At 36.5% G+C, this 25,752-nt stretch overlaps 4 protein-coding genes across 15 annotated transcripts in view; 2 read left to right on the top strand and 2 right to left on the bottom strand.

The window, feature by feature from the left end:
• Positions 1–507: 507 nt before the first annotated feature.
• Positions 508–4,884, top strand: LOC100649233 (sodium-independent sulfate anion transporter). 2 transcript variants are annotated; one of them, XM_012316208.3, is made up of 10 exons: positions 508–793; positions 873–1,286; positions 1,404–1,558; positions 1,986–2,283; positions 2,434–2,746; positions 2,824–2,985; positions 3,054–3,194; positions 3,369–3,514; positions 3,605–3,796; positions 4,081–4,884. In XM_012316208.3, the coding sequence occupies exons 2-10, from the start codon at positions 1,152–1,154 to the stop codon at positions 4,342–4,344; spliced, it is 1,806 nt and encodes a 601-aa protein (XP_012171598.1). In that variant the 5' UTR covers positions 508–793; positions 873–1,151; the 3' UTR covers positions 4,345–4,884. The 2 variants fall into 2 exon arrangements, with proteins under 2 accessions (XP_012171598.1, XP_003400635.1); XM_003400587.4 differs by having other exon boundaries at positions 508–1,286.
• On the bottom strand, positions 3,453–10,865 carry LOC100649115 (putative uncharacterized protein DDB_G0286901). 5 transcript variants are annotated; one of them, XM_012316210.3, is made up of 6 exons: positions 10,459–10,865; positions 10,076–10,115; positions 9,712–9,829; positions 8,933–9,373; positions 8,643–8,851; positions 3,453–8,565 (listed from the first exon to the last, which is right to left on the bottom strand). In XM_012316210.3, exons 2-6 carry the CDS (start codon positions 10,110–10,112, stop codon positions 5,705–5,707), a joined length of 3,666 nt encoding a protein of 1,221 aa, XP_012171600.2. In that variant the 5' UTR covers positions 10,113–10,115; positions 10,459–10,865; the 3' UTR covers positions 3,453–5,704. The 5 variants fall into 5 exon arrangements, with proteins under 5 accessions (XP_012171600.2, XP_048268034.1, XP_048268035.1 ...); XM_048412077.1 differs by lacking the exon at positions 10,076–10,115 and having other exon boundaries at positions 10,459–10,864; XM_048412078.1 differs by lacking the exon at positions 10,076–10,115 and having other exon boundaries at positions 9,712–9,825; positions 10,459–10,864.
• Positions 10,866–10,919: 54 nt separating this feature from the next.
• On the top strand, positions 10,920–15,089 carry LOC100648768 (sodium-independent sulfate anion transporter). 2 transcript variants are annotated; one of them, XM_003400584.4, is made up of 9 exons: positions 10,920–11,255; positions 12,383–12,606; positions 12,704–12,899; positions 12,979–13,199; positions 13,267–13,831; positions 13,902–14,128; positions 14,210–14,383; positions 14,459–14,621; positions 14,703–15,089. In XM_003400584.4, the coding sequence occupies exons 2-9, from the start codon at positions 12,397–12,399 to the stop codon at positions 14,852–14,854; spliced, it is 1,908 nt and encodes a 635-aa protein (XP_003400632.1). In that variant the 5' UTR covers positions 10,920–11,255; positions 12,383–12,396; the 3' UTR covers positions 14,855–15,089. The 2 variants fall into 2 exon arrangements, with proteins under 2 accessions (XP_003400632.1, XP_020722326.1); XM_020866667.2 differs by lacking the exon at positions 10,920–11,255 and adding an exon at positions 11,842–12,307.
• A 425-nt stretch (positions 15,090–15,514) lies between these two features.
• LOC100648656 overlaps positions 15,515–25,752 on the bottom strand; it is a 49,531-nt gene continuing 39,293 nt past the window's right edge. For 5 of the 6 annotated variants that reach the window (XM_003400583.4, XM_012316204.3, XM_048412081.1 and 2 more), the window contains 3 exons: positions 19,540–19,831; positions 18,205–18,423; positions 15,515–18,068 (listed from right to left, as the gene is read on the bottom strand). In XM_003400583.4, coding sequence (XP_003400631.2) covers positions 15,687–18,068; positions 18,205–18,423; positions 19,540–19,831 — 2,893 coding nt within the window. In that variant the 3' untranslated portion in view covers positions 15,515–15,686. Of the gene's footprint in view, positions 18,069–18,204; positions 18,424–19,539; positions 19,832–21,141; positions 21,798–25,752 lie in introns of those variants that run through there. The other variant, XM_020866666.2, reaches the window with a different exon arrangement.

The raw sequence follows: 25,752 nt of genomic DNA, 5'->3' as shown, positions 1-25,752 counted from the left end.
TTATAAATCTTAATATATGAGTAAATAAGTAAATTATAAATCTATACAAATAGAGTATAAAATTGTAGGCAATACAAACAAGTGTAGAACTTAGTAACTGTTAGAAATATGATATTCGATGGAGACTAGCGATGCTGCATCGTTGCAATTTTACATCTTACAGCTACTTACAACAAAATACTATTGATGGCCCATATGAAAGGACGTATGAATTATATAAAGTATGAATTATATAAAATACAGGATGTGTGCAAAAAGGGCTAGTTCAAAAAATAAAGAGAAGAGCAGATGATTATCCGAGTGGAGAACAACCAACGGGAAGCTCAGAAGAATGCTGAAAATCCGGATATAGGGCGATGGAAAAAACGCCCAACATTTGTTAGGTAAATTAGCGACAATCTGCGTTTGCCAAACCCAGTGACCATTTAGAGAAGGATCGACGCATGCGTTCGAATTCTAACGAACGTATCAGCAGTTGCAGACCACAATGGTGGGAGAATCAGGCACGTGTGAAACAGCTGTAGATTCAATCAGTGTATAGAACAGGTACAAGACGACACATCAATCGGTAGGTTCTTTCTGTCCAAGAAACGTTCCATCCATCGACATCTATTTTCTTTTTTTTTTTCGCATTTTATGGCGAACCACTTATCGCGGTGCGTTATCAGTGACAGAGAAAAGTGAAACTGAAATGAAAGATCATGGTGAACAGCGCAGCAAAATACTAAGGTGGTACATTCGTGGCAACTGTTAGATGAAGAAATTGGTGAATCACGTGCTTAAACGTTCTCACGTGAGTACCAGTCAGGTGATTGTAAACTGTGTCCTCGCACGTCAAACTGTTTGCTATACTTACTAATTGTCACTCGAAGATCCGTTAATTGCCGGCTCATTTCGTCGACGTTGAATGGAAAGGGGGTATGCGTTCAATTAATGAGACGATGCAGTTCGCATAGTGAGAAGACACGCTGATGGAGTACGACGGAGAGTCGGTTGAAGCTCAAAATCAAAGTTCTTCCTTCGTCGTGGTCTACCATTCAAATCGAGTCAGCGAAGTACATCGTGTTTTCAGGATTCCAAGTTAAAATGTGCTGAAATTGTTTGGTTCAGGTCAAAGAAAGACTGACTGAGGTGAAGAAAATTTTAATGACATGACTGGATTCAGTTTCGAAAAGTTATTGAAGAACAGAATTCCTGTTCTGAATTGGCTACCCCTGTACAGAACAAAGGATGCATTGGGTGATCTGGTTGCGGGTTTCACGGTGGGCCTGACCCTGATACCACAGGTATTTTCCAAAGCTCATGATCTTATCGTCGTGAATTAAAGTCTTATCAAAGTTTCGCGATGTCTATTTCATGATCCCATAACCGATCCGATTCGAACAAGCTTGATATAATTTCAGGCGATCGCGTACGCTGGATTGGCTGGTCTGACCCCGCAATATGGTCTTTACAGCGCGTTTGTTGGAAGTTTCGTTTACATAATTTTTGGTACCTGTCGAGAAGTTAATATTGGCCCAACTGCGTTGATCTCTTTGTTAACATACACGTACGCGAGGTAAGCTGTCCACATTCTCGCGGAAACATTATTCCTTTAGACTTAATTTAAGATTCAAGCCTATGAATGAACCATCTCAATTGACTAACACAATGGTTGAATTTGCGTATATCATAGCAGACAATTGGAGCCATCATATAATATAATAGCGACTGAAAAGATGCTGTTATTCTTTGAAATGTAGTTATCTTACTTCGACTTCCTTTCAGCCTTAGTCTTGAGATTCACCTACTTTAATGATGTTGTACCTTCTTTTATCATATGAATCACGTTTAAAAATACTTGGAACTTTTGACGAATAGCCTTTCATTTGGCTCTTACTCTTTGATCCCGGAAACGCGAGACCCCAAATTATTTCTGTAGCTTTGGCAATCACGGTTCGTTTGTGTTCGAACGTGTTAATATTTCTGCTCTTATGGTATTCCAGAGGTATTCCCGAGTACGCTATCCTCCTGTGTTTCTTGTCAGGAAGCGTTACGATAGTTCTCGGAATCCTTCGACTGGGATTTCTGGTGGAGTTTGTTTCCATACCTGTCGTATCGGGATTCACGTCAGCCGCCAGTCTAATTATCGCCTGCAGTCAAATCAAGAGTTTATTAGGCTTGAAGATACACGGGGAAAGTTTCATCGAGATTTGGCGGGAATTGGTTAGCAACATCCACCGGACCAGAATCCCTGACCTGATCTTGTCTTGCTGCTGCATTCTAATTCTATTAACCTTGAAGGTAATTCACCATGGACTCTATCGCTAGCAAAACGAGTTTGTGAGCGCTGTGAATACGTAATAAAGGAAAAAAGAAGACAGAAAATCAACGAGAAAAACGAGTCAGTCGTAGATACTCATACAACTCCTTTTTATTTCCTTCTTGTTCCAGATACTCAAAGATGCCAAGGTCTCGAATAAAATTTTAAGCAAACTGATCTGGTTCCTTGGAACTGGTAGAAACGCCCTCGTCGTAATTTTATGCGCCGTGGTATCGTACGTCTTCGAAAGTCGCGGTGGAGCACCTTTCATTCTTACAGGTCACGTTGAGGCCGGACTACCCTCCGTTACTCCACCACCTTTCTCGATAAACGTTGGAAATCAAACCGTAACTTTCCTCGACATGTGCAAAAATTTAGGTACCGGTATTATAATCGTTCCTTTGATCTCGATCATTGGGAATGTTGCCATCGCGAAGGCGTTTTGTAAGTTTCCAAGCAATATTTCATTTTCCGATAGCTCTTGACGCTCTTCGAAACGCTAATTATATTTCTAACAAAAGCACGAGGAAAGTCGCTCGATGCTACTCAGGAGATGTTAACTTTGGGTCTGTGCAACGTTGTTGGATCATTTTTCCATTCCATGCCGGTCACTGGTTCGTTTTCCAGAAGCGCCGTGAACGATGCTTCCGGCGTAAGGACGCCCTTGGGCGGTATCTACACAGGTAACCATGAAACGTTCGCGATTATAAACGTTCGCGAATATGTGATGCAAATTAGGTATCCATTATAGGTATTCTAGTCATTCTTGCTCTGAGCTTATTCACACCGTACTTCTATTACATTCCAAGAGCGACCTTAAGTTCCGTGATAGTTTGTGCGGTGATATTCATGGTCGAGGTGAAAATGATACGACCTATTTGGAAATGCAGCAGTGAGTAAAAAAAAATCAAACTTAATATAAAATAATAATAATAAATGAAATTAGTAGAATCGTAACTTACAATGGGATGAAAGCTTACAGAGCTATATCAAGGTCATTCGGAGAATGTTGATAACGGTATCATAAGCCATTTCAAAATATACTGATTCGGAAATGTGATTCCAGAACGAGATCTGATCCCGACATTTACAACATTCTTCGCATGTTTATTCGCCGGTGTTGAATTGGGAATTTTAATAGGAGTAGCAATTGATCTGGCAATATTAATTTATTTCAACGCCAGGCCGACAATATATATCGAATACAGAAATGTAAGTACATAACAATGATAGACAAAGACTTGATAAAGAGATTGCTATTGTTTTAAAAATATCCCCATTTTATTTTTTTTCTCACCGCAGACTCCTACGTTAAATTACATCCTCGTGCGTCCCAGCGCCGGGTTGCTGTTCCCAGCGGTGGATTACCTGAGGATATACCTGTTAGAGAACTTAGCTAATGATCATCATAAATTACTGAAAAACTTCAAGAACACGAAAATCGTCGTACTAGATTGCAAGCACATCGATAAAATTGATTTCACTGCGGCGCATGTAAGTGTAATTATCTGAAATAGCGGATTACGAATTTGGCCTGGATTTTACTTCTTCGAGCCTCCTTCCCCCGTTTCTTTCACATCCTTGTTACAAAAAGATATTTTTCTTCTTTTTTCTTAATCGTGTTTACAGAGAAAATAGCAGAGATTTTTATATTACGATGATAATGGAGAAAAGATATAACTCGATTGCTCAACAATCGCTCAAAGATGTAAGATCTAGGACAGATTTGAACACAATTCGTTAATTTGTTCAAATTCCTCGATTTATAACATTTACAGGGATTAAATATGGTAGTGAGAGACTTTAAGGAACAGAATCATTTCTTGATAATGCTACGACCGTCCAAGGAAATCGTACAAAGTATCCAATCGCTCTCCAAAGAAACGATCGATGTGGTCAATACCGATGCCGAGCTCGTAGCTATTTTGAAAGAATTGAGTACGACCAAAGTAGCTAAAGAAATTGGTGCAGAAGTAATAGATATGTCGAATGGGATAACTATCAGTGCCACGAGATGTGAACTAACGAGTACGAAGCTTTGAAACGAACTCTAAATTTAAGGCATGAAAATTAAATAGAGATACCGATAATTGAATCTTCAACAAAATATTTGGAATTTCTACAGACTCCTCTTTTTTTGTTCCTTTTTTGTTTTTTTAATATATATATATATATATAATATAATATTGAAATTGAATTGTGAGACTATCAACGATATCGTATAAAATCGTAATGAACATTAACGTATGTTTATGATGTATATATGAACCGTAAGATAATTCGCAAGTTTTTTTTTTTTTAACTTTTTATAAAGATATACGAATCGACCAGCAATGATATAATTCATCAGAAATTACTTTATTTTATCTATTTCAAAGAGATTCTATTGACACGTGCATTTCATAATACAGATGAAAGAATAATACTGTGGTTATAAATGCATATCAGAATATGTCGAGGGATTATAATATATTTATATATATATATATAACATCTACCAAATATGGCAAGTTTACGTTTTATTTTGTAAAAACTTGTAAGTCCTCGAAAAATAAACTATATGATATTTCTTAACAATATAAGCAATATTTAAACAAAAATATATATATATTATAAAACTCTTTGCCTCCAAATAACACAGAAAGAAACAATGAAGTAAACAAAATTATTTGCCGATATTAGGTCGTAAAAATGAAATTATTTAACACTGTAACCGATTAGAGCATAAATTATCATCGTAACGATATCACATGTACCTACTAAGGAATCGAATTCAAGAAGAAAAGGAAAGAACGGAAATATTTGTAATGCGAACTAAACCCTAAATCGTTATAATACTTTCGATAGTAGGAACTTAAAAAATATTTTGAAAATTTGCATCTAATTACACATCGTGTATCGCGCCAATTGCACGACGTGAAACGTCTCGTAACAAGCGCTTGATTATTGTTTTAAAAGTACATAGAATCCAAGTAACGAGTAACATCAATGTCTAATAATCATGGTGGATATAAATATCTGAAGGAAATCTAGAAAATAGATTTGCTACTTTCACACTGTTACGTTAGGAAACAAGATGAACTATCGCGTAATATTTCCAACAAATGGCAGTATCATATAAACTTCTTTTTAAAGCTTCTCAACTTTGAAAACTATCTTCTAATAGTGCGTGACATCTAATACGATGTATGTGATATTATATCTAGATTAATTAAAAAACTGACTTGTACGATATACATACATGTACATACATATACATATATAAAGATAACGATGATACAAACAGATGAAAAATCGTAAGGTAAATGTGCAACCGCCTTTTTTGTACCGCATAACTGTAATTATCTATCGAAAACAAGAAATAAGTGTATATGCATGGTACTGTTCACTGTTTTTCTAGGCTTACTGATCCATTGTTTTGCGCATGTTACGTCCCGTGTTTAGCCTGGTTGAAAGCTCTTTTGAAGATGCGTGGTAAGTCGTATTCTTTTGAAAATGAGGGATGTAATGCTGCGCGTTAACAGCGTGCATGTTGTAAGTTGCGGATTTTATATCCGACTGTATGGATGAATTTTGCATAGTATCAGTCTTCCGCGAATAATTAATTCCGTAATACATACATTCTTTTGGTGATACCATAGGTGGTATACATTCGGAATTATTGTTCGATACGTCATCCTTCCTGTTGTTAGAGTCCTGATTATTGTGGTACATAGGACAGCTCTCTGGAATTCTTTGATAACTGGTAGAATTAAAAGCGCGTGGCTCGTATTTCTGATTCACCTGCATGTGCATATTCGACGCACCATTCTTCGCAATAGGATCCATTGTAACTGCGTATGAGAACGGTACCATCAGCTGACTATCTTGAGAACAATTTTGATACTCATTTGGCACAGGTGCTCGATATTGACTAGCTCTCATGTGAACATCCACAGTATTAGCCTTCATTCTAACACTGTTCGTTTTACAACCTTGCATATAATTGTCAAGTTTTACAGGGACAGAAAAGCTCGGAGCATTTTCCAGAGGTTGCATCGGCTGGAAATGTTTATATAAGTTGTTCTGCACCGACGTCGGTACAGGACAATTCATAGAATCCGTCAAATTGTTCGGTGGTAATGCTTGATTTGGAAATGTGGTGCAATTGCTGTATGGTGGATTTTGGAATAATCGTGCTGGATACTGCATCATTGGATTCCAGCTTTGCATACACATTGGTGGAACGTAAAATAACGGATGTTGCAAGTAACTCTGTTGGATGTTGTTGAAATCCGCGTTGCACATGTGTCTGGAATTCTGAATTGGGATGTTCAAAGAATGGGCGGGATTTATCACATTTCCAAAAAGAAACATATCTGGAAGAGGCAAATTCCACTGATTATGCTGTGTAGTTATAGGATGATTATGAAAACCTGATGGTGGTAGAACTGACGTTTGAGTATTATGCATCAGAATATTAGAAGGGTCGGTTTGCAACATGTTTTGGTTTTCTATACTGTAAGAAGAGGTACTTGGAATTAATATATTTTGAGGGATGATTGTACTGTCAGCTGTTTTTCTTGGTACAGTTTGTGCATTATTATACTGATTTAGATAGACAGCAGGCATATTCTGATAGGACAACCCATTTCCCATAGCGATAGCTGGATTAGAATTATTCTGTGGCAATATGCTTTGTGGTGACATATGCGATGTTTGTTCTGGTTTTTGATGTACTAAATCCATAAGATGTAAATCTCGTTCGTTACTTTGACTGCTGGTGGTTGTATTATTATATTGAGCATTATTATTATCGAAATAACTCCTATTTTGTACATTTTGGTGGTTTTCAATTTGTTGAGCATTATTTGTATGTGGTGTATTTTGTAAATCAGAATAAAATGAATTTGCCGGAGGTTTGCTTTGATGCATAGAATTATCAGAATATGATGTTACAGAATGATGTGCCATATTAAATTCCTGAATGTTATCTAAAAATTTAACTGATTTCGTTTCTGAATTACTAGTACTTGTTTTATTATTGCTATTATTATTACTAGTATCTTCTTGTTCAGTCTTCACAAATTGTACTTCAGTTTCATTACAAGAAGCCTGTGAAATCTGTGATTCTTGTGGTGTATGACATGACGTATATATACTTGTGCAATCTTTGGTACTACTTGGAAAACAATTTAATGATTTTATAGACTGTACATTATTTATAGCAGGTGAATCTAATGCATCAGTCTTTATATTACTAGCACCGTTACTTGACTTATGTGAGTATACAGTTATCTTTGAGCCTTCAGATTGAGAACGCATCTTTGTATCTGCTGAATTAATACGATTTACTCTATAATCTTTTGTTAAGTTATTATCTGTAATACTCCTTTTATGATCATCTGTTTTCATTTTCCCATTTACATCCTTGATAAGCGTCTGAAATATACCGGAAGATCGCCTATAAATATTAGAATCTTTTTTAAATTTCTGATTGTATGCTTGATCATCTTTAATATTTCTTTCGTTGTTGTTCTTTGCATTAGTTAAATTTGAGTAACTTCGTTTGTTTGATACTGAATTTGTCTTTGTTAAACTTCTTTCATTTATATTGCATTCTGTAATACCTGAATTCTTTGTACCTTTTCCAGAAACATTCTGATTGGATTGTATACTGCTAATTTGTTTACTTACTAAAGGTTGTTGAGTTTCGCACTTCTTTCTTGATACGTTCTCAGCTGAATTAGACACGTTAATACTGTTATTAAAGCCAGTTGAATTATTAATATAACCATTTTCTTCTGGCTTAGTTGCATTTTTTGAATATCGTTGCTGTGACTTTATTAAAGATTTATTTCTATTATAGTGGACATTATATGATTGAGTACGTGTTACATGAATCTTATGACATTTTTTTATGTCATCTATTTCATTATTTTTTTTGTCTGATTCATTTTTACTTGGTTTTAATTTTGTTGCAACAGATCTACTTTTCTCATCTAATCCCTCTATGGATGTGCTTTTATTACCACTATCATTAAATGTAGAAAAATGTTGTTTAAAAAACTGTTGCTCCTTCATTCGTGCTCCTTTTCCCATGATTAGATTTTTATTGTAACTATTGACTTTGCTATATTTATCATTAAGCTTAGGAGTTGTCCCTACAGCTACCTTTTTTGAATCCATAGAAGTTGAAGTTATATTATCATTACATAAATTTAATAAGTCATCCTTAGATTTAGAAGTCTGTTTCGAAGGAGTCCAAGATTCTTTCAAAGAACCTGCAAGCAGAAGACATTTTTTTACTGCAAATTCGTTACAATGATATTCTAGCCAGTTTAAGAAATTTCATTCCAACCTGATTGTTTTTTAATCTTTTGATCATTCAATCTCTTAGTATTAACTTTTTGAGTTGTCTTTTGTATACTTGTCTTTGTGTCCAATGGTGACTGACTTTTAGATTTTTCATTATTATTGTTGTTATCATGACACTGCTTTGAGTTTACTTGATTATCCACATCACTGTCTGACTTTGGTAAGTTAGATATATTATGCTGACTATTATCCCTGATTACATAAATAATACAGATACAACATAGAGAAATTCACAATAAAGAAAATAAGTTCTTAAATTAATCTGTTACATACCATTTGCTATCAGCTTCATTATGTAATTTGTCAGATTTATTATTTTCCTCTTCATTAAGTCTAAATTGCTCTAATTGAACTGTAACAATATCTTCTGTCAAAGACGTATTGATCACTTCCTGTTCATCCAGTCTTTGCATTACCAAAGATTGTGAATTTGGAAATAGTGTATTAGTTACATTAACATCTTTGTTCCAAACAGTCTCCATATCTTTTTGAGAAAAATCAACAATTTCTAAAGGTGATTGAGATGTATCTTTGTTTAGAGTATTATTGTTTTCATTAATATCTTTATTTAAAATAGAATCAATCTTATTTAATTCAGGACTGTTTGAAAGAGTGTTAGTTGAGACAACTTCAGTTTTTTCTTGTGTTCCTTCATTTACTTTACTTTTGAGTGTATTATTTACTGTTTCTTTTCCATCTGGAAGTGCCTTTATGCTATAATATAAAAGATGAATACAGAACATTAGGAAATACGGTTATGAATAATTTCCTAATATTTTATGTTTTCTTTGGATATAATAGATTCTACTATGAATTAATATCACTTGCTTACATTTTATAATTTTAATTGTATAACAAAGGACATCACAATAGCACTTAACGGTATAATTAAATGTAACATTAATAGAAAACATCCCACTTGTTTAAATATATTTTATTAAAGTTTTTACAATAAAAGGTATACTAATAACCATTAAAGTAATAATATGAAATGATATAGAAATAAAGAAAACTTAAATAAACCAAAATATATAAAATAGATATAAACGTACTGGCCTGATAACTGAGAATTACTTTTTAGCCACTGCATATTATGCATCTTGCCGATTAAGGCCATCTGCTCTGTATGAAATTTCTTTTCTAAATCTGTATCAGTGGAATCCATTCTACCTATTACAAATTTAGGTACAAAAACAAAATATAATTCTTGACAAAAAAATAATACATTATTTTATTCAGAATTCAGATTAAAGGAATACATGCTTATAAGATTGTAAATGATATATGAATAACAGGTACGATCTCAATACTGAACGTAGATAGTCACAATCAATAATATTGTGAAACAAAATAATAGGACGATGCAAAATATTAAAAATAAAATATATGCAAAGTAAATAGTTAAACGCGTTATACCTCTAATGAATTGCCAATGGGCGATACCTTCCCGCATGTCCTACTGACACAAATTATATTCACTAAATGACCTAAGATCAGTAGCAAATTTGAAGTAATAAACAACAAAAAAATAATCGTTCGATATAATATGTTACCTCACATAAAAATTCTGAAATTATCGTACGGACAACATACAAAAAACACGATAAAAATTACAATCACTTTGGTCAATGAATTTGTATCAAACGCATGTTATACATAATTAACGCGAACATCAAAAACAATTACAATAAATACAATTACGACGCAATTGAAATCGAATAGGTACGACATCAATCTAAATGTTAAACTTAGAAATAATGTGATGGTTACATCTACGATAATGATAATTATCCGGTTACCGTATAATTAATCTTCTGATGGCAACCAAAGCATTAAACCAGAAACTTTAGCAGCGTAAGTTTTTCTTCCACTTAATTTACAGAGATTAGGAGGAACAACCGACCACAGTAAAGGACGCCATAATACTGATAGACAGGAGGATGCGTAAATGCAAACGAAAGAAAAATTTTCAAAGTGAATAAGAAAAAAGTCTCGTTTATATAACCCTTTCATTGTACATATTTTTTCGATACTACGACGTTCGATTATCTTAATAATAATTATCATATATGTGAAAAATTTGTTATTTTAGAATCGTAATAAGCTTTCGAAATTCAAATAATGCCCCCCTCGAAGGACGTTTCGAAACACTGGAAATTTATTGGTTGTCACTCGATGAAACGACAAGCCTAACTTGTTCTCCCTAAATTACCGACTGCAGTAGAAATGCAGTCCCTCTATTGATAAATATGCGAACTGCACTTTCTCTCTGAACCATCCCCAACAAACGAAATGCCGATTCTCAGGCTCAGTTTATATAAGATCGTGTTCGGCGCGTATACGATCTTGTAGTCGTAGGGAAAGTAGTACATATGTATTTGCCATTTTTACGTAAATTTGTTATAAAGTTGTAAAAATTATGATATCGTGTTAAATCATAGCCTGTAATAGGTTATACTCAGTTTCATAGGCAATCAATATCTCTATCAAGAAAATGACACATACAAATATAATAATTTATAATAACTAACGGTGTGCCCTGTAACACTTGCATTCGATAGAAGTATGTTATCTTATCCACTGTACTACATAATTGGTATGTATTTCCTTTTCATATAATGTTTGTGATCATATAATGTTTAAAGTTCATATTGATATAACAAACAGATATAAAAATTAAATTCGCATGACCGCGTTTATATACTTTTTTAACGCGTGTCCGATTGTTGTCAATGAAAAGGGTCAAGTAGCTATGGCCCTTTAATTAAGTCGGTGGAGTTAAATGCTGTCAGAAGAATGTTGTGAAATATTGTATCGGAACAGAAGAAGTGATCAATGATACGTAAAATTGCAAAAAAAGCATCTATAGTTACTGTAACCTTAAAAACCGGTGAAATTAAAATAATACCATTTTGTAGATACATCGTTATCGTTGATAATTATGTATCGCATGTATAATATTATTGAATAATTATGATAATGATGTGATTGCTAACAGTTATCGTTGTTTCGTCACATTTTAAAATATTGACAAGAAACAGAAAATAATATCCTTTATTTTCAAAAAGTAGGACATGTTATTTTTTTTTTTTTTTTTTTTTTGTTTTCTACATTTGATTTATCATTTATTTAATCATTATTTTTGCCATCAAATTTTTACAAAACAAAATCTCTACATGGATACAGATAAATCTGTTTTTCGGAGAATTTATATTATCGCATTTGGAATTATTTTAACGTTAAAATTATCAATATACGTATATTCTTACTTTACATCGAATAAGAATTAGTATTGTTGGCGATTGGTGCAAAAAGTACGAAGGCTAGCCGAGATTTTTCCTTCGGTAACGTGAGATAAATTTTGCACTGTGTCTGGGTATATAAGCAACCAAAAGGCCTTCGGTTTCTTTCAGTTCCTCGTTAAATCGTGAAATGAGAATACCGATAATTTAAATACATTCTAAATAAGTTTTTCTGTTGCCTTATGATATTACAATTCATGGTAACTCAACAATCATTTGTAAAACATTAGTGCGCGTAAGAAGCTGCGCTTCGGTGAAAATCCCAGCTTCCACCACTAAGAATTTTGTGAATTTAAAGAGGATATTTGAAAAATAATTCGAATTAATTAATTTTTTGGGCATTCAAGTAAAGATTACTATTTTAAAAAATTAATTAATCTCTTTAGTGTCTAGATTAACCGGCTTCCTATTTTTTATAAAGGTACATAATTTACAATGGCTCTCGATGCAATAGACAAAAAACAATGGCATTCAAAAGGCGGACAATTAAATAAATTTGTTAAAAAACGTATACCTATTACGGCATGGTTACCAAATTATAATTCCGACAAATTTTTGAACGATGCTATCGCTGGCATTACCGTCGGGCTCACTGTTATGCCACAAGGTCTTGCTTATGCCACTTTAGCCGGCTTAGAACCTCAGGTAAATAATTATTTTCTGAACAAAAATTTACAATTAATTTATTTTTTTAATTTCGCTACTTTTAAAATAACAAAATATATATGTGTATGCTCTATAGTATGGTCTTTATTCTGCATTTATGGGAGCTATGGTATATATAGTATTTGGTTCATGCAAGGATATCACAATTGGACCTACTGCTCTTATGGCATTAATGACTCATGAATATGTCCAAGGTAGAAATGCGGATTTTGCAGTATTGTTAGCCTTTTTGTGTGGTTGCTTACAAATATTGATGGCTTTCTTACGGCTAGGTAATTACATTATGTTATTCAATATTTATGCAGTATAATATTATTTGATATTTATTTTAAACTGTAAAATGTTTTCCAGGAGTACTTATAGATTTTATATCAATACCAGTCACAGTTGGTTTTACTTCTGCAACATCTGTTATAATTGTTGTTTCTCAGCTAAAGGGACTTTTGGGATTAAAAATCTCCTCTCAAGGGTTTTTAGATACTTTAACAAAAGTGTTACAACACATTCATCAGATTAGTTGGTGGGATACTGGGATGAGTTTCTCTTGTATTACTATTCTGTTATTATTTAGGGTAAGTATTTATTAGTTGCATTATTTAAATAATTATAAGAGAAAATTAAGGTGTCTTTATTGTTTAGAAAATGAAAGACATCAAGTTATGTTCAAATAACGAAAAACCAACTAAATATCAAAGGATACTGATGAAAATTATATGGTTATTATCAACAGCTAGAAATGCTGTCATTGTTATAATCTGTTCTACCATTGCTTACAAATTAAATTCTACTGAATATGGTTCTCCATTCATCCTTACTGGTCCTGTAAGATCTGGTCTTCCATCTTTTGGATTGCCTCCTTTTTCTACACAAGTAAAAAATGAGACTTTAAGTTTCACTGAAATGTGTTCAGAATTGGGTGCATCTATAGCATTAGTACCTATAATTGGTGTCCTTGGGAATGTAGCAATAGCAAAGGCTTTTGCAAATGGTGGTAAAGTAGATGCCACTCAAGAGCTAATTACTTTAGGAATTTGTAATGTTCTTGGATCTTGCGCAAGTGCAATGCCGGTTACTGGGTCCTTCAGTAGATCTGCAGTGAATCATGCTAGTGGTGTAAAAACACCAATGGGTGGTTTATACACTGGAATATTAATATTGCTAGCTCTCAGCCTACTTACTCCTTATTTCTACTTTATACCGAAGGGTAATACCATTTTTCTTATTTTATTCATATTTTATATATTAATATCTCTAAATTAATATTATTTGTCTAGCTTCCTTATCGGCAGTTATTATATGTGCAGTAATATATATGATTGAATATCAAGTCGTAAAGCTCATATGGAGAAGTAGCAAAAAAGATCTGATTCCAATGTTTGTTACCTTCTTGTTCTGCTTAATTATTGGTGTCGAGTATGGAATCTTATTAGGTGTGGGGACAAATCTTATGTTCTTATTGTATCCTTCTGCACGTCCTACAATACATGTTGATAAGTGTAAAGTTAGTAACAAATGAAAAAAACGTTTAGTAAAATTATATAATCATGTATTTCTAAATGTATATGAACTGTGTACATTTTAGACTAACTCTGGGGCCGACTATCTCTTAGTTACACCAGGGAATAGTCTTTATTTTCCAGCTGTAGACTTCATTAAAAAGTCAGTCGGCAATGCCGGTATAAAGCAAGGTTCTTGTCAAGTTCCGGTTGTAGTTGATTGCAGATATATATTAGGAGCTGATTTTACTGCTGCGAAAGTAAGTAATTTAGTAATAGAATTTTATATAGTAAAGTAATAAACTGGTACCTATGGTAATAAGTTTTGATTACAGGGAATAGCAACATTGATAAATGAATTTAACAATCGAAAACAAGGTCTATATTTTTACAATCCACGATCGGATGTTACTGCTGTACTTAAAGGAGCCTGTGGAGAAGATTTCCAATATATTTCTACTCAGGATGAATTATCGTACTTATTATCGACGCACCAAGGTAATATAAATATATCTACCTTGATATAGATAAGATGATCGGACGAAAACTTATATTTTTTTAATTGTTTTCTATTTTTAGAAAAAACATCGCAGCAGCTGTTGGAAATAACACGAGATAAGTCGCACGAACCATTAATGTTAAGTAGTCCTGAAATCATTCACCGAAGTAGTCGTTCATGCCATGAGCTTAATGAAGTTACAACTACATTGTTACATGCTACAGCTAGTTAAACAGTAAAAAATATTGTCAACTTTTTAAACTTTGCTTTTAACTCTTTTCAAGAAGTGAGATTCAAATAGATTAAATAAGCATTTTACTTTTGCACTTCATTAGAGTAGTGGCATACACATCGCAGGACGTTGTTGAATAATTTTCAGTATTATTAAATTAAATTACAGAAAATGAAATGTTTGACGATTTCAGTACCAATTAAGATGTAAATATATGTGAATTGCTATACATAAATGAAGTATGTTATATTTCTGCCTTTTTTACACTTGTTATACCAATAAGAAATAAATAATATATTGTGTAAATATTTATGTGTTATAATTTGTACACGCCTATATAAACGTTTATAAATTACAGTCTTTTTTTAACGTAATTAATTAATTACAAAGATACATACTTATTTGAAAGAAAGAATATATTGCACACCGTCCATTAAAATCGCGTAATCGCTCCATCACCAAAATACTTATTTTCATACTGAAACGTACATGTTTACCAAATTTATCAACAGTATTAATTACAATATAAATTAGATTGTCAATTGGCCAATAATACGTAGCAACATTGGAGTAACGTGTTGGCTGAATTGCGAATTAAGATAAATATTACAAACAACGAATTTATTAATTCTGATGTCATTCATTAATTTTGATGTCATGTAACGAGTGTGAGAAAAGAAATACGAAACGTTTATGAAATATTAAGCAAAAATCGCTTAAAGCTTCTTGATAACTCTCTCAAATCTGTACAAGAATATATTCCAATCTATTATACAATATCTTCTGTGAGCATATGAGCAGAATCAAGAAATTTGAATACACTCAAATAGTTTTAATAAAGCCCTGAAACAACATCAGTGACTTTTCCACGATTTCCGCCTGCAGAGGAAGTAGTGTTTCTTCTTCCAATTGGACTTTCTTTCATCTGTTGATTTCCCGAATATTTCCCAGCATTAAACCGATTTTTCCCTAATCCAAATGTGTCGTAAGTTCGTCCAGCGAAAATCCCGGAATCCATCGATTTATTCAAGAACCTGTTACCAATATTCTCATTCTGACAGAATGAATTATGTCTCACGCCATTCTTCATCAGTATCATTGGAGTACAGTCAAGATCTAATTCGTTTTTCCTGGAAGAATTAAGCTCGTTCCATTCTCGATTTCTCTGTTCCTCGTACAGTTCGTCACTTCTTAATTGCTTATTGCTCACATGCCCGGAATAAAATTCATCGCTTTTTAGATGTTTACTCTTTGATTCTTCTTTCCTCCCTTTGGATGTCAGTTCGAAGCAACTTTTCGAGTCTTCTAATCTACTTGACTTCGATCTAACAAGTGCCCTTTCTTCTCGACACTTTTTCGTCTTGGATTGATATTTACTAGAACTCCATTGAGTTTTCTCCTCCATGATTACAATATCGATCATCGAGTCTAGACCTTCGTCGATCCTATCCAAAGATTTGGTTAGTAGATTGGGAGATTTTGGAGCCTCGATGGATCTGGGTCTCCGCGTTACCAGAGGTTCAAGGTTGAAATCCGTGACATAGAACAATCCACTGTCACTTCCTCCTTGTGACGAGCACTGATCCTTTCTAGCGATATGAGATACGTGATGGAACGACTCTGATCTGCGCATCCTACTTCTCGAGTTTCCTTCTCCGAAAAACTGCTCCTGTTTGCTTAAATTCTCCGAGCTGCCGGGTCTTCCGTAACTCTGGAGACTTCGATGCTCGTCGAAAGAGTTCAGGCTCTCAAACTTTCTAATGTGATTCTCCACTCTACTTTTACTGGATCTTCTCGATCGTGGGCTGGAAGCACTCGATTCGAGATAATCGTGACTCGCAGATCTACGAAGAAGTTTCCTCTTTTCCACCTCGCTTCTATATTTCGAGCTATGTCTGTGGGAAATTCCGTCTGTTTGTCTGTTACTCGATTTCGTCTCGTTCGTCGTTTTGTTCTTCGTATTGCACGATGTCTCGTAGTTCCTGATCGTTTTTTTCTCTTTTATTTCGTTTTCACTGAAACACCGGAGATCGTCGAAGCTTTTCTTCATCTTACGATCACTGGTATTTTCTGTTTCCTTCCGGTTGCACTGCTTTTGGAAATGATCGACCTCGGTGTTTTTCATTTGTTCCTCGTACGCTTGATTCTTGCCACTATATTTCAGCCGAGAAGCACTGAGAAGGGAATCGCTACCATCACCCAGTGTTTCGTCTTCGATATCTTCATCGTGAGAATTGAACGCCTCTTCCTGGTCGATAAAGTCACAGTGCCTCACTGCCATGATGGCCGACAAACAAGGCGGTGATTTTCTAGGCGGTTGGGGATGTAGAATAGTCGGAACGATCGCTTCTTCCACGTCAGGTCCCTTTACAACGATCTTTACGCTTCCTTCCACGGAAGATTTCGAAACTCTGCGTGTTTCACCGTTCAATCTCCCGCCGCCACTGGAATCTGTACTGTAATCCCGATCATTACCAAAGTAAGTCACCTGTTCACCTTTGATCATGCTTTGGGACACGTTAGAACCGGTGTTAGACTTCAAAATCTTCGTGTCCGTTTGATGATCTCTCTTCAAGACTTTCTCGTAAACGTACGTTTCGGAGTTATTTAACGAAACCTTCGAATTAGTTCTATGTAACTTCGTCTTGGAAGAATTCTCGTTATAAAAGTCCTGATCCCCATGATCTATCCGATTCTGTTCGTGGTTCTTGTCTCCGATCTCTTGCTCCGCGTCCTTCACGATAATCCTCAGTTCCTCGATCACGTCGTCTATCGTCGTTTCCTGATCGTTGTCCGGAGACGCGCTGACTTTCTGATGATTGGTTCGCGACTGGTGCTTCGTATTCTCTGGACTACTCGATCTCTCTGACGAGCTGATGCCTTCGTCCTCGGCGTTCGAGGACATTTTCGGCGACTGTTTCGTACCAAGCACTGTCATCTTCTCACGATCCTCCAGGTTGTAATTGTTCAACTTCTCCAATTGCATTTGTTGAAGTTGCGTCTGCAGAGCCGAAACTTTTTTACTGAGAATCCTACAAGTTTCCTCGGCACGTACAACTCGTCGCTGTAGGGCGTCCACGTCCACGCAGTTGTGCGACCATTTCTGAACTTCCTTATGTAGAAGATCGTTCAAAGCGTCCTCCTCCCTGCCGTCCAATTCTTTCAGCCATTCTTGAAGGACCTGCGGCTCCAGTCCAGCTTCGCAGGCTTCAGCCTAATGACGAACAGACCAACCGGTTATTCGTCATGGAAATCGTGAAAATATCGTCAAAGATTCTCGAGTACAATTTCTAATTTCTAATCGTAGAAATTCCCTAAGAAACTATCAGTTTTCGATCGATATATGTTACCTGAATGTACAATCTGGTTTGCGTCCGCGATGCAGATTTTAGGAAGGCGTTCAGGAATGAAACTCCTGCGACTCTCAGTGCAATCGCTGCTCTGGGAGCCAGGAGAGCTCCAGCGAGGAAACGGAATCTTCCACCCTCGCCATATTTCAGCCTAAGAGTAGATACAGCTTCCGAGACCACTGCGTGACCACCCGGTGTCTGGCAGACCTTTGTCAGTAACTGGAAGGAGCAAACAATCTCAGAGAAACTTGTAATAAATTCTTGAGCCTGCCGCTTAAACAGCAACTCGTTCCCCTCGTCTATCGCGATCGAGAGTTGCGCAAACTAAATTTCTTGTGAGAATGAAATTAGAACCAGCACGTAATTAATAGTTACGTATGATGGAAAATAAGAATCGCGAGTTTTCGTAGCATTGGTCGGCAGCTGAATCCCGTCGACAGTTCCTTACCGACGGGATAACGATCTCTTTATTCTCATTATATTCTCGCTGTGCCGTAACTCTGTGATCACGTGCTGTGGAAGTAATTATCCAGTTCGGTTAGTCAACATCTGATCGTAACCGCGATGCTTGGCAAGGTGCACTTCCTCGGACGGTTGAGGAAATAAAAAGTAGCGGAGACTATAGGGGCGTGTATGAGGTTGCAAATGAAGCCGGCCGAATAACGTTTGGATAGACGATAAAAACTGGTTCTCGACGGCGTACACTCTCGAAATAACGGGGCCCCAGCCGTCAAGTGGACCGAGTTTGCTGGATACGCGCGTTTACGATTATCTGAATGGGTCAGATATAGTACATAAGAGACGATCATCTTGCCAAGTGCCAGAAGCCTGACCCACTCTATCCCCATTGGGTTCGCTTTTTATTTTTCCTCTCCTGTTAATCACGCATTCCGTCACAGCTCGGATGCCAACTTTATTGCGCTGGTTAGTAGTACGTTTTAGAGGAGATTGCACGCGAATTTATTTGCTAAACGGTCAGAAGGCGATAAAAGCGAACGATAAAGGCACGCGATAAAGCACTCGGTGAAAACTAAAGATATAATTATTATCTATGTACATATGTATACTTGATTCCGAGATCAAACTTAAGCGAAGATTGCGGCGAACAAATCGGTTTAAATAAATAAAATGTCCAACTTTCAAACTGTTAATACTTGTTAACGTTATGTGACGTTAATATAACATACATGTACTGTGAGATAATAGCAAGATATGCAAGAATTATGTTCTGAGAGAAGTACGCGATATGTGAAATATATCACACGTACGATTCCAACTGAATTCGTTTTTGATTAACAGTATCGCGGTGCTTGGAACGGAAGTGACGATTGTTACCTGGAGAGCTAGGACTCGGGACCGGTTCAAGCTACTAGTCAGACAAACTGCCAGAGCAAGAAGACCGGGTTGGGCTTGCACTAGGAGCCTCGGTGCGTCGGTGCATCGTTCGGTGCAGGCAGCCAAACATTCGACGCAACCCAACTCGTCCAGTGCAGCTCTTCTGGTACCCACTCTTGGACCCGTGTGACCGGAAGACGGTGGTGAGCTTTGGGCCAACTGAACACCGCGAAGTGTCTCAAGTAACAAAGTTATCCCATCGGCTGGCGGTGAAGCGAATTCCTGAACGAAGCTGAAACATAATTATTTCTTTCAATCGACGATATAATTCATTCGTAAGCGTGATATTTTATTTGTTAAGTACAAGCAGAATTATTTGAGATGTTAGATACTTTCTTCGTTATTTTAGCGATCTTTGCTAAAGCTAGAAACGTTAGTAAGACATTTTAAATGAAGTTCTATCGCACGGAAAGCGGTACATGTACTACAAAGTGATACATCGTTGATTACATATCCTAATACATCTCTGGTATCGGAGACCGGAAGTAACGGTATGAACACATTTGCCTTGAACACACGCATGTGTTCAGTATCTATCGTATGCAGTTACGTGTATATATGCAGTATAGCTTGCGGATATCATGTCACGTTTTCTACAGTGTTGCGGTTCAACTCCACCCTATCAAGTCCTCAGACTACTAGCATATGTTTCTTATAGTCCTAGAATCCTTATTCCAGGAATTTGGAAGACGTTCTTCTCGTGGATTATTTTCTGTTATCTCAATTCTGTCTTTTCTTATGTATGCGTTTCTTCTTTTAATTCTCGTAACTCTAAATATCTCTTCCACACTATTGCGTGATTCTCGCTCGCGTGATGTGCACTAATCATCGCGGACGTCGCATTATCCGATTTCTATAATGTTAAACATATAATTAATAAGCTGATAAATAAATCAACATAAATCGGTCAGGTGTTAACGCGGGTATTTATTTAAAAAGATAGAACGCGGTGTGTCACTGAGCTGAGTGTCACTGCATCAATCAATCCCGCTACTTGATGCTTTAATGTTGAACCTCGGTATGTTGTGGAGGCTACTGTAACAGCCATTGAACCGTAGGCAAGGTGAAAAAAGGTATAATTACATAATTATGGGACCTTACGATTAAGAGAAAAACCAATCCGGTTTTATAAGCGCGCTATTAAGCAAGTTCCTTCGAGGTTGTCAACGGAACGATTATCAGAGTGACGGCGCAAGAACCCGATAACTATTAATGTAATAAATACGAGGAGGTGGACGAGAAAATATACTTCAATTAAATTACACGCTTTTCAACTTATTCTAACATTATTATTAAACATAAATTCCCAGATACAGGCTGTACGAAAAGGAATCCGTTGATCTCTCAAATAATTATATGAAATTTCTTTTTTCGACGTGGTCCCTTACTTTTTCTTTTTTTTTAATAAATTTTCGTCGCCTATCGCATACAAAGATACGGATGATCGACTTTCGCGTAGCTTCGAGTATCGACCAGTATCATTATTAGTACTTTATACTCGATTATCGTTCGTCTAGAATTCTTGTTAAGATATCACTTTACCACATATCGGATTCATCGATCGTTCGACCAAGAAGAGGAACAACACGATGGTTTCCCTGTACGATCACATTGAACCGGTAAGTATACGTGTGATGGCCTTAAGGTAGACAGGTGCGAAGCCAAGGAAATAGATATTACGACTGTCAAAGTATGACGTATCCACGAAGAAAGTTCGTTTCGAGACTATATACTGATTGCGTTTCTTCTTTCAGTTGTATGGGATCTTTTCCAGTACAAGTGGGATCTGCTTAATGGACGAGAGCTATCTCTGATCGTGTCACGTTAATTTCCTTAATTATACAGCTGAGACGCGTGTAACATGGTGCACCGGCCATTCCATCAGCTTTATACACCTTGTTGTAGACTGCCTCTTCCGAGTCGTGAGAATTTCCTTGCCAACAACACTTTTGTCACTTTCTACACGGTTCAGTTATTACGCAGTCGCGTTATATTTCGCGAGAACTTTGTAAACTGCGGTAAAATCTCCGTTCTTCAAGACATTGGTTAAAAAACGAGGAAATTATCCAGATTTACATAATTAGCGGTATACTAAATTTCGCACGTTCACGGATAACAAGCAAAACAGCTGATTAATCCTTCATAATGTCGACAATATCGCGCGTTCCGTTATTCGTGACTGGCCAAAACACGGGAAGACTAAAAGATAGGTGCGAGCGATAAATGGACGACATCGACTCGCACCTTTTTTCGACCAACGAGACAGAAATTACGTCGATTACGTATTCGTCACGGTTGCGTATGTCAGTGCAAATTGTCAGAAATTTCTGGTTAAAGTTCAATTCCATTACCTCACCGAGATAAGAATTTCTGTTGCATAAGCATAATGCGTATGTAACATCGTTTATAAAGCACGGCAGTGCTGCATTTTTGCCCTGGAAATGATGTAAAGATTTAAAAAGTTACAAAAAGAAAATTGTAAAAAGGAGATCTAGAATTCAACTGGTTTGTAACTTGACAATTCTCTAATATTAGTAACTGATAGATTATTCAGCAGCTGGTGCACGAATAACAGCTTAGAAGATAGTTCGTATAAGAATAACAGCTTCGTTATTCGCCCACGGAAATATGTTCTTAAAATTCCGTCGCACGCCGCATTCTCTACGAAATAATGAAAACACGTGTTTTTCTTCGTCGGAGGACTAACAAAGGTAATTATTCCCGGAGGAATTCCGCGTCCAGTACGTTACTCCGTGTTCCAAATTTTTACCCGACGATTGGACAAACAGTTGTAAATCATTCTGTGGTTCGCACCTACAGGCTTCTAAAAAGAAAAAAAAACCAGGCTATTCAAGATGAGGAGACGTTCTCGTCTAGACGGTGATTCTATAAACACCGTATATAAGCGCCATGTACGCCCGTTGAATGCATGCAAATGAGTATTAAAACGTTTTCTATGTAACCGCCTATGTATATGCGATCGTCGCCTATTTACCTTAGGGTAAACAAGAGTGAGAAAGAGAGAGTTCTCTCGTCCAACAATAGATGCATTATGTTAGCCGTCGTATTATGCATACCGTGCGGGAATATCGTGGTACGCACGTGTGTAAGTGTACTAGTGTACGTGCGCGAAATACACCGCGGCATTACGATTCTACAGCGCGAACACCGTGGATAGCCTTTGTTGGGCTCGTCTTAAAAATACACCAAGGCCCCCATTTGGATACTGGAGAAAATGAAAGCTCGTGCGTGAACGAGAGTGACGGTAAAAGATACGTAAGGAGCGAAACGTGACCGCAGACCACCCTATGCAACGTTGTTAAACCGATATCAGTATAAATTTCACGATACTTTCCACCGCTGTCCATAAAGTTCGAGACGGATGAAAGACATCGATGATAGTCTTCGATGTTCGTTTCCTTCGTTTAAATTCACACGAGAATTGCGGTTTATCTTGCAGGTACTCGCAGCTCTACGATTCTAAGAGTGAGTTTTTATTCCGAGATAGGTGATCGGAAAGAGTTTCGCGCGAGGCGGAAAAAAGAAAGACTAGGGGGACAAAGAGGAATTCGTTCCAAGGAGAACGACTTCGCTATTGAAAACACGCGTTCCGCGAAGACGTCATGCGAACTTTTGGCCAGCAATGGGTGCATTATATTACACCCCGCATTATGCAGACCACGATGTACGTAAGAATGCCTTCGGCGGACGCGGCATGAATATCAAGTGTTCCTTATTGCCTGGTGTGTGGGCACACCCTAAAATTTAAGGCAATGGACGACACAAGAGCAAAAGAAAACGAAAGCCACCGTAACTCGGGACGTTTCTCTTTCGCGCGATATTTTTGGCCTGTGCCTACGTTGCGTAATTCACGCTGCGCATCTTCTTTTTACTGTGTCTTCTTTTTTTTATTACATCGGAAAGGATCGACGAACAAATCGAGGAAGTTAATTTCACTTAGGAAGCTACATCTTCTATCGTTTTTATTGTTACTCCAAAGACAATAACCGATGAAAGATAACGTCTTATATAACGGAGGCTAATTTAGAGAAGCTATACATCGAGGTACTACATTACGTATATATTTTACGAAAATATGTGCTGACAATATGGATAAACGCACGAAGGAGGTAAATTACGAAATATGTATGTACATATAATTCCTATTCCTATAGGCACCTACAGTAGCACCGGCGATAAAGGCATCACGTTTCTGTCGTAATAAATTATCGTCTATTAGCATGCATGGTGTTACGTCGTAAATAAAGGGACGAATGGAATATAAAACGTTTAAGAGGATTACGCGTGCATGTTTTAAAAGATAAATACCTCTTGTCACCCAGATATTAACTAAACGCACTGCTGCAATTAAATCGAAGTCACGATTATTCTAAATATAAAAGTTATTTCGCGCGATATAAATCGCGATTCATTTCGCCTTCACTGTGTCAAAATACTTACTTCGTTGTATCTATGCGAAATTCAATTATTTCATTGATGATTGCTGTTCAAAGAAAAGCGAAATTTGGGTTAAGAAAGTGATTGATTGTTCCTTTGTTGAAATACGAAGAAACGGGATTTGATATCGCGCGAAAAAAGGAGACTTCCTTGGTTTCCATTAAGTAGGAAGCAGTTACGCATTCTCTGTTACGTGAAACGGAAGCATCGTGGGGTATCGTGGGTTCGGTGGCCGGTCGAGGCTTCTTCGACGCGGTTGATATTCCCCCACGTGGAAGAAGAAGAAGAAAAACAGGGGGAGAACCAGGCTAGTTTATAAGAAACATACTGTATAAATTTTACGAACCTCTTTTCTTTTTCTGTCAAGGTAATTATGTGCTTCTAAGCGAACTGTAATCTCGAACGTTAATACGAGACACCCTACATTAGGCCTTATCATAAAATGCAAACGCTTCTTTGCATAATCTTTAAATAATGATCTAGGAGTTCGTCCAAGGTATCATCGCTTTCTAACATTCCGTAAGAAAAATGTAAAAGGCTGTAGTACTCTATTGATAATCTGTAAGATATTTTTGCAATCGACACTGAGTTTCCAAATGAGCAAATTTAAAATGTAAATAAACAAAGAGCAAATAAAAAATTCAGCGTACAGATATGCATCCCAGAAAATAGAAAAATTAATCTGCAATGCGAATAAAGAAATCCTGGATGTAAGTAAACAAACGTCGAAGGTTGATAAATAAATTAAAAATTTAGACAAATCGATAGGATTTGTTTCATAATGTGGTAGCATTCTGACGAACTGGTTTCGTGAATATTTGGCAGATACGAAATTCAACGCACAGTATCTTTCATTCTAGTAAAAAGATTCGTTCCGTGAATACAAAGAAGTTTGGTTTTATGAATGGACCAAGGAATCCTTTCAGTGACCGCTATCCGAAAGGCAGGTCCTTTAAACGAGTAATGATTGACGAAAGAAACCGACGACACGGAATATCAATGAAAACGAAACCTGACTCGCATAGTAAGAGCCAAGACACGCGAACCTTTGTAGAATGATAAAGAATTCTCTTTTAAAGTTTCCGATATCAGCGTTTCACAAGAGAAAAATGACGTCTCGTGCTCGGGGTGCACTGGTTATCTCGAACAATTTGTCTCAAATCGCAAAGCTCTTATTTAATTAGAGCAATGCGAACGTCTAATTAAACGCCCGGTCTCAACAGTTAATAGGTGATAATAACTCGTTATGCCTCGGCAATTCTTTTCTTTCTTTCTCGCTCCGCCGAGCATACGTACACTCTAATAACACGTTTGTTTCATTGACGGCCCGTTTCAAGGCACACGCGAATCCTTAAACCCTGCTGATCCCACAGCGATAAAGATAAGAGACCGTTCTCGATGAAAGTACGTTGCGGCAATAGAAAACTTGGCGGATGGAAAGCAAAAATTCCATTCGACTGCTTGCCATTAGTTTCGTACCAATGATTACAAAGTCAATTATTCCGGCATAGCACGGAATAGAATCCTCCGACTTATCTAACCTGTAGATTTGAACAAGAACGTGGAAAAATTCCAACTGTTCGTTAACCCAAATTCAAAGACCGACTATTACCGAGATTACGGATATTCTGTAAATTCTTACATTTTCGATACGGTTATCCCGAGAACCGTGAACATTCTACGAATTTCACGCCG

The sequence above is a fragment of the Bombus terrestris genome, chromosome 14, assembly GCF_910591885.1.
Source record: "Bombus terrestris chromosome 14, iyBomTerr1.2, whole genome shotgun sequence".
In the NCBI taxonomy this organism is placed as follows: Eukaryota; Metazoa; Arthropoda; class Insecta; order Hymenoptera; family Apidae; genus Bombus; species Bombus terrestris.
This window is presented reverse-complemented; position numbering and strand designations above follow the sequence as displayed.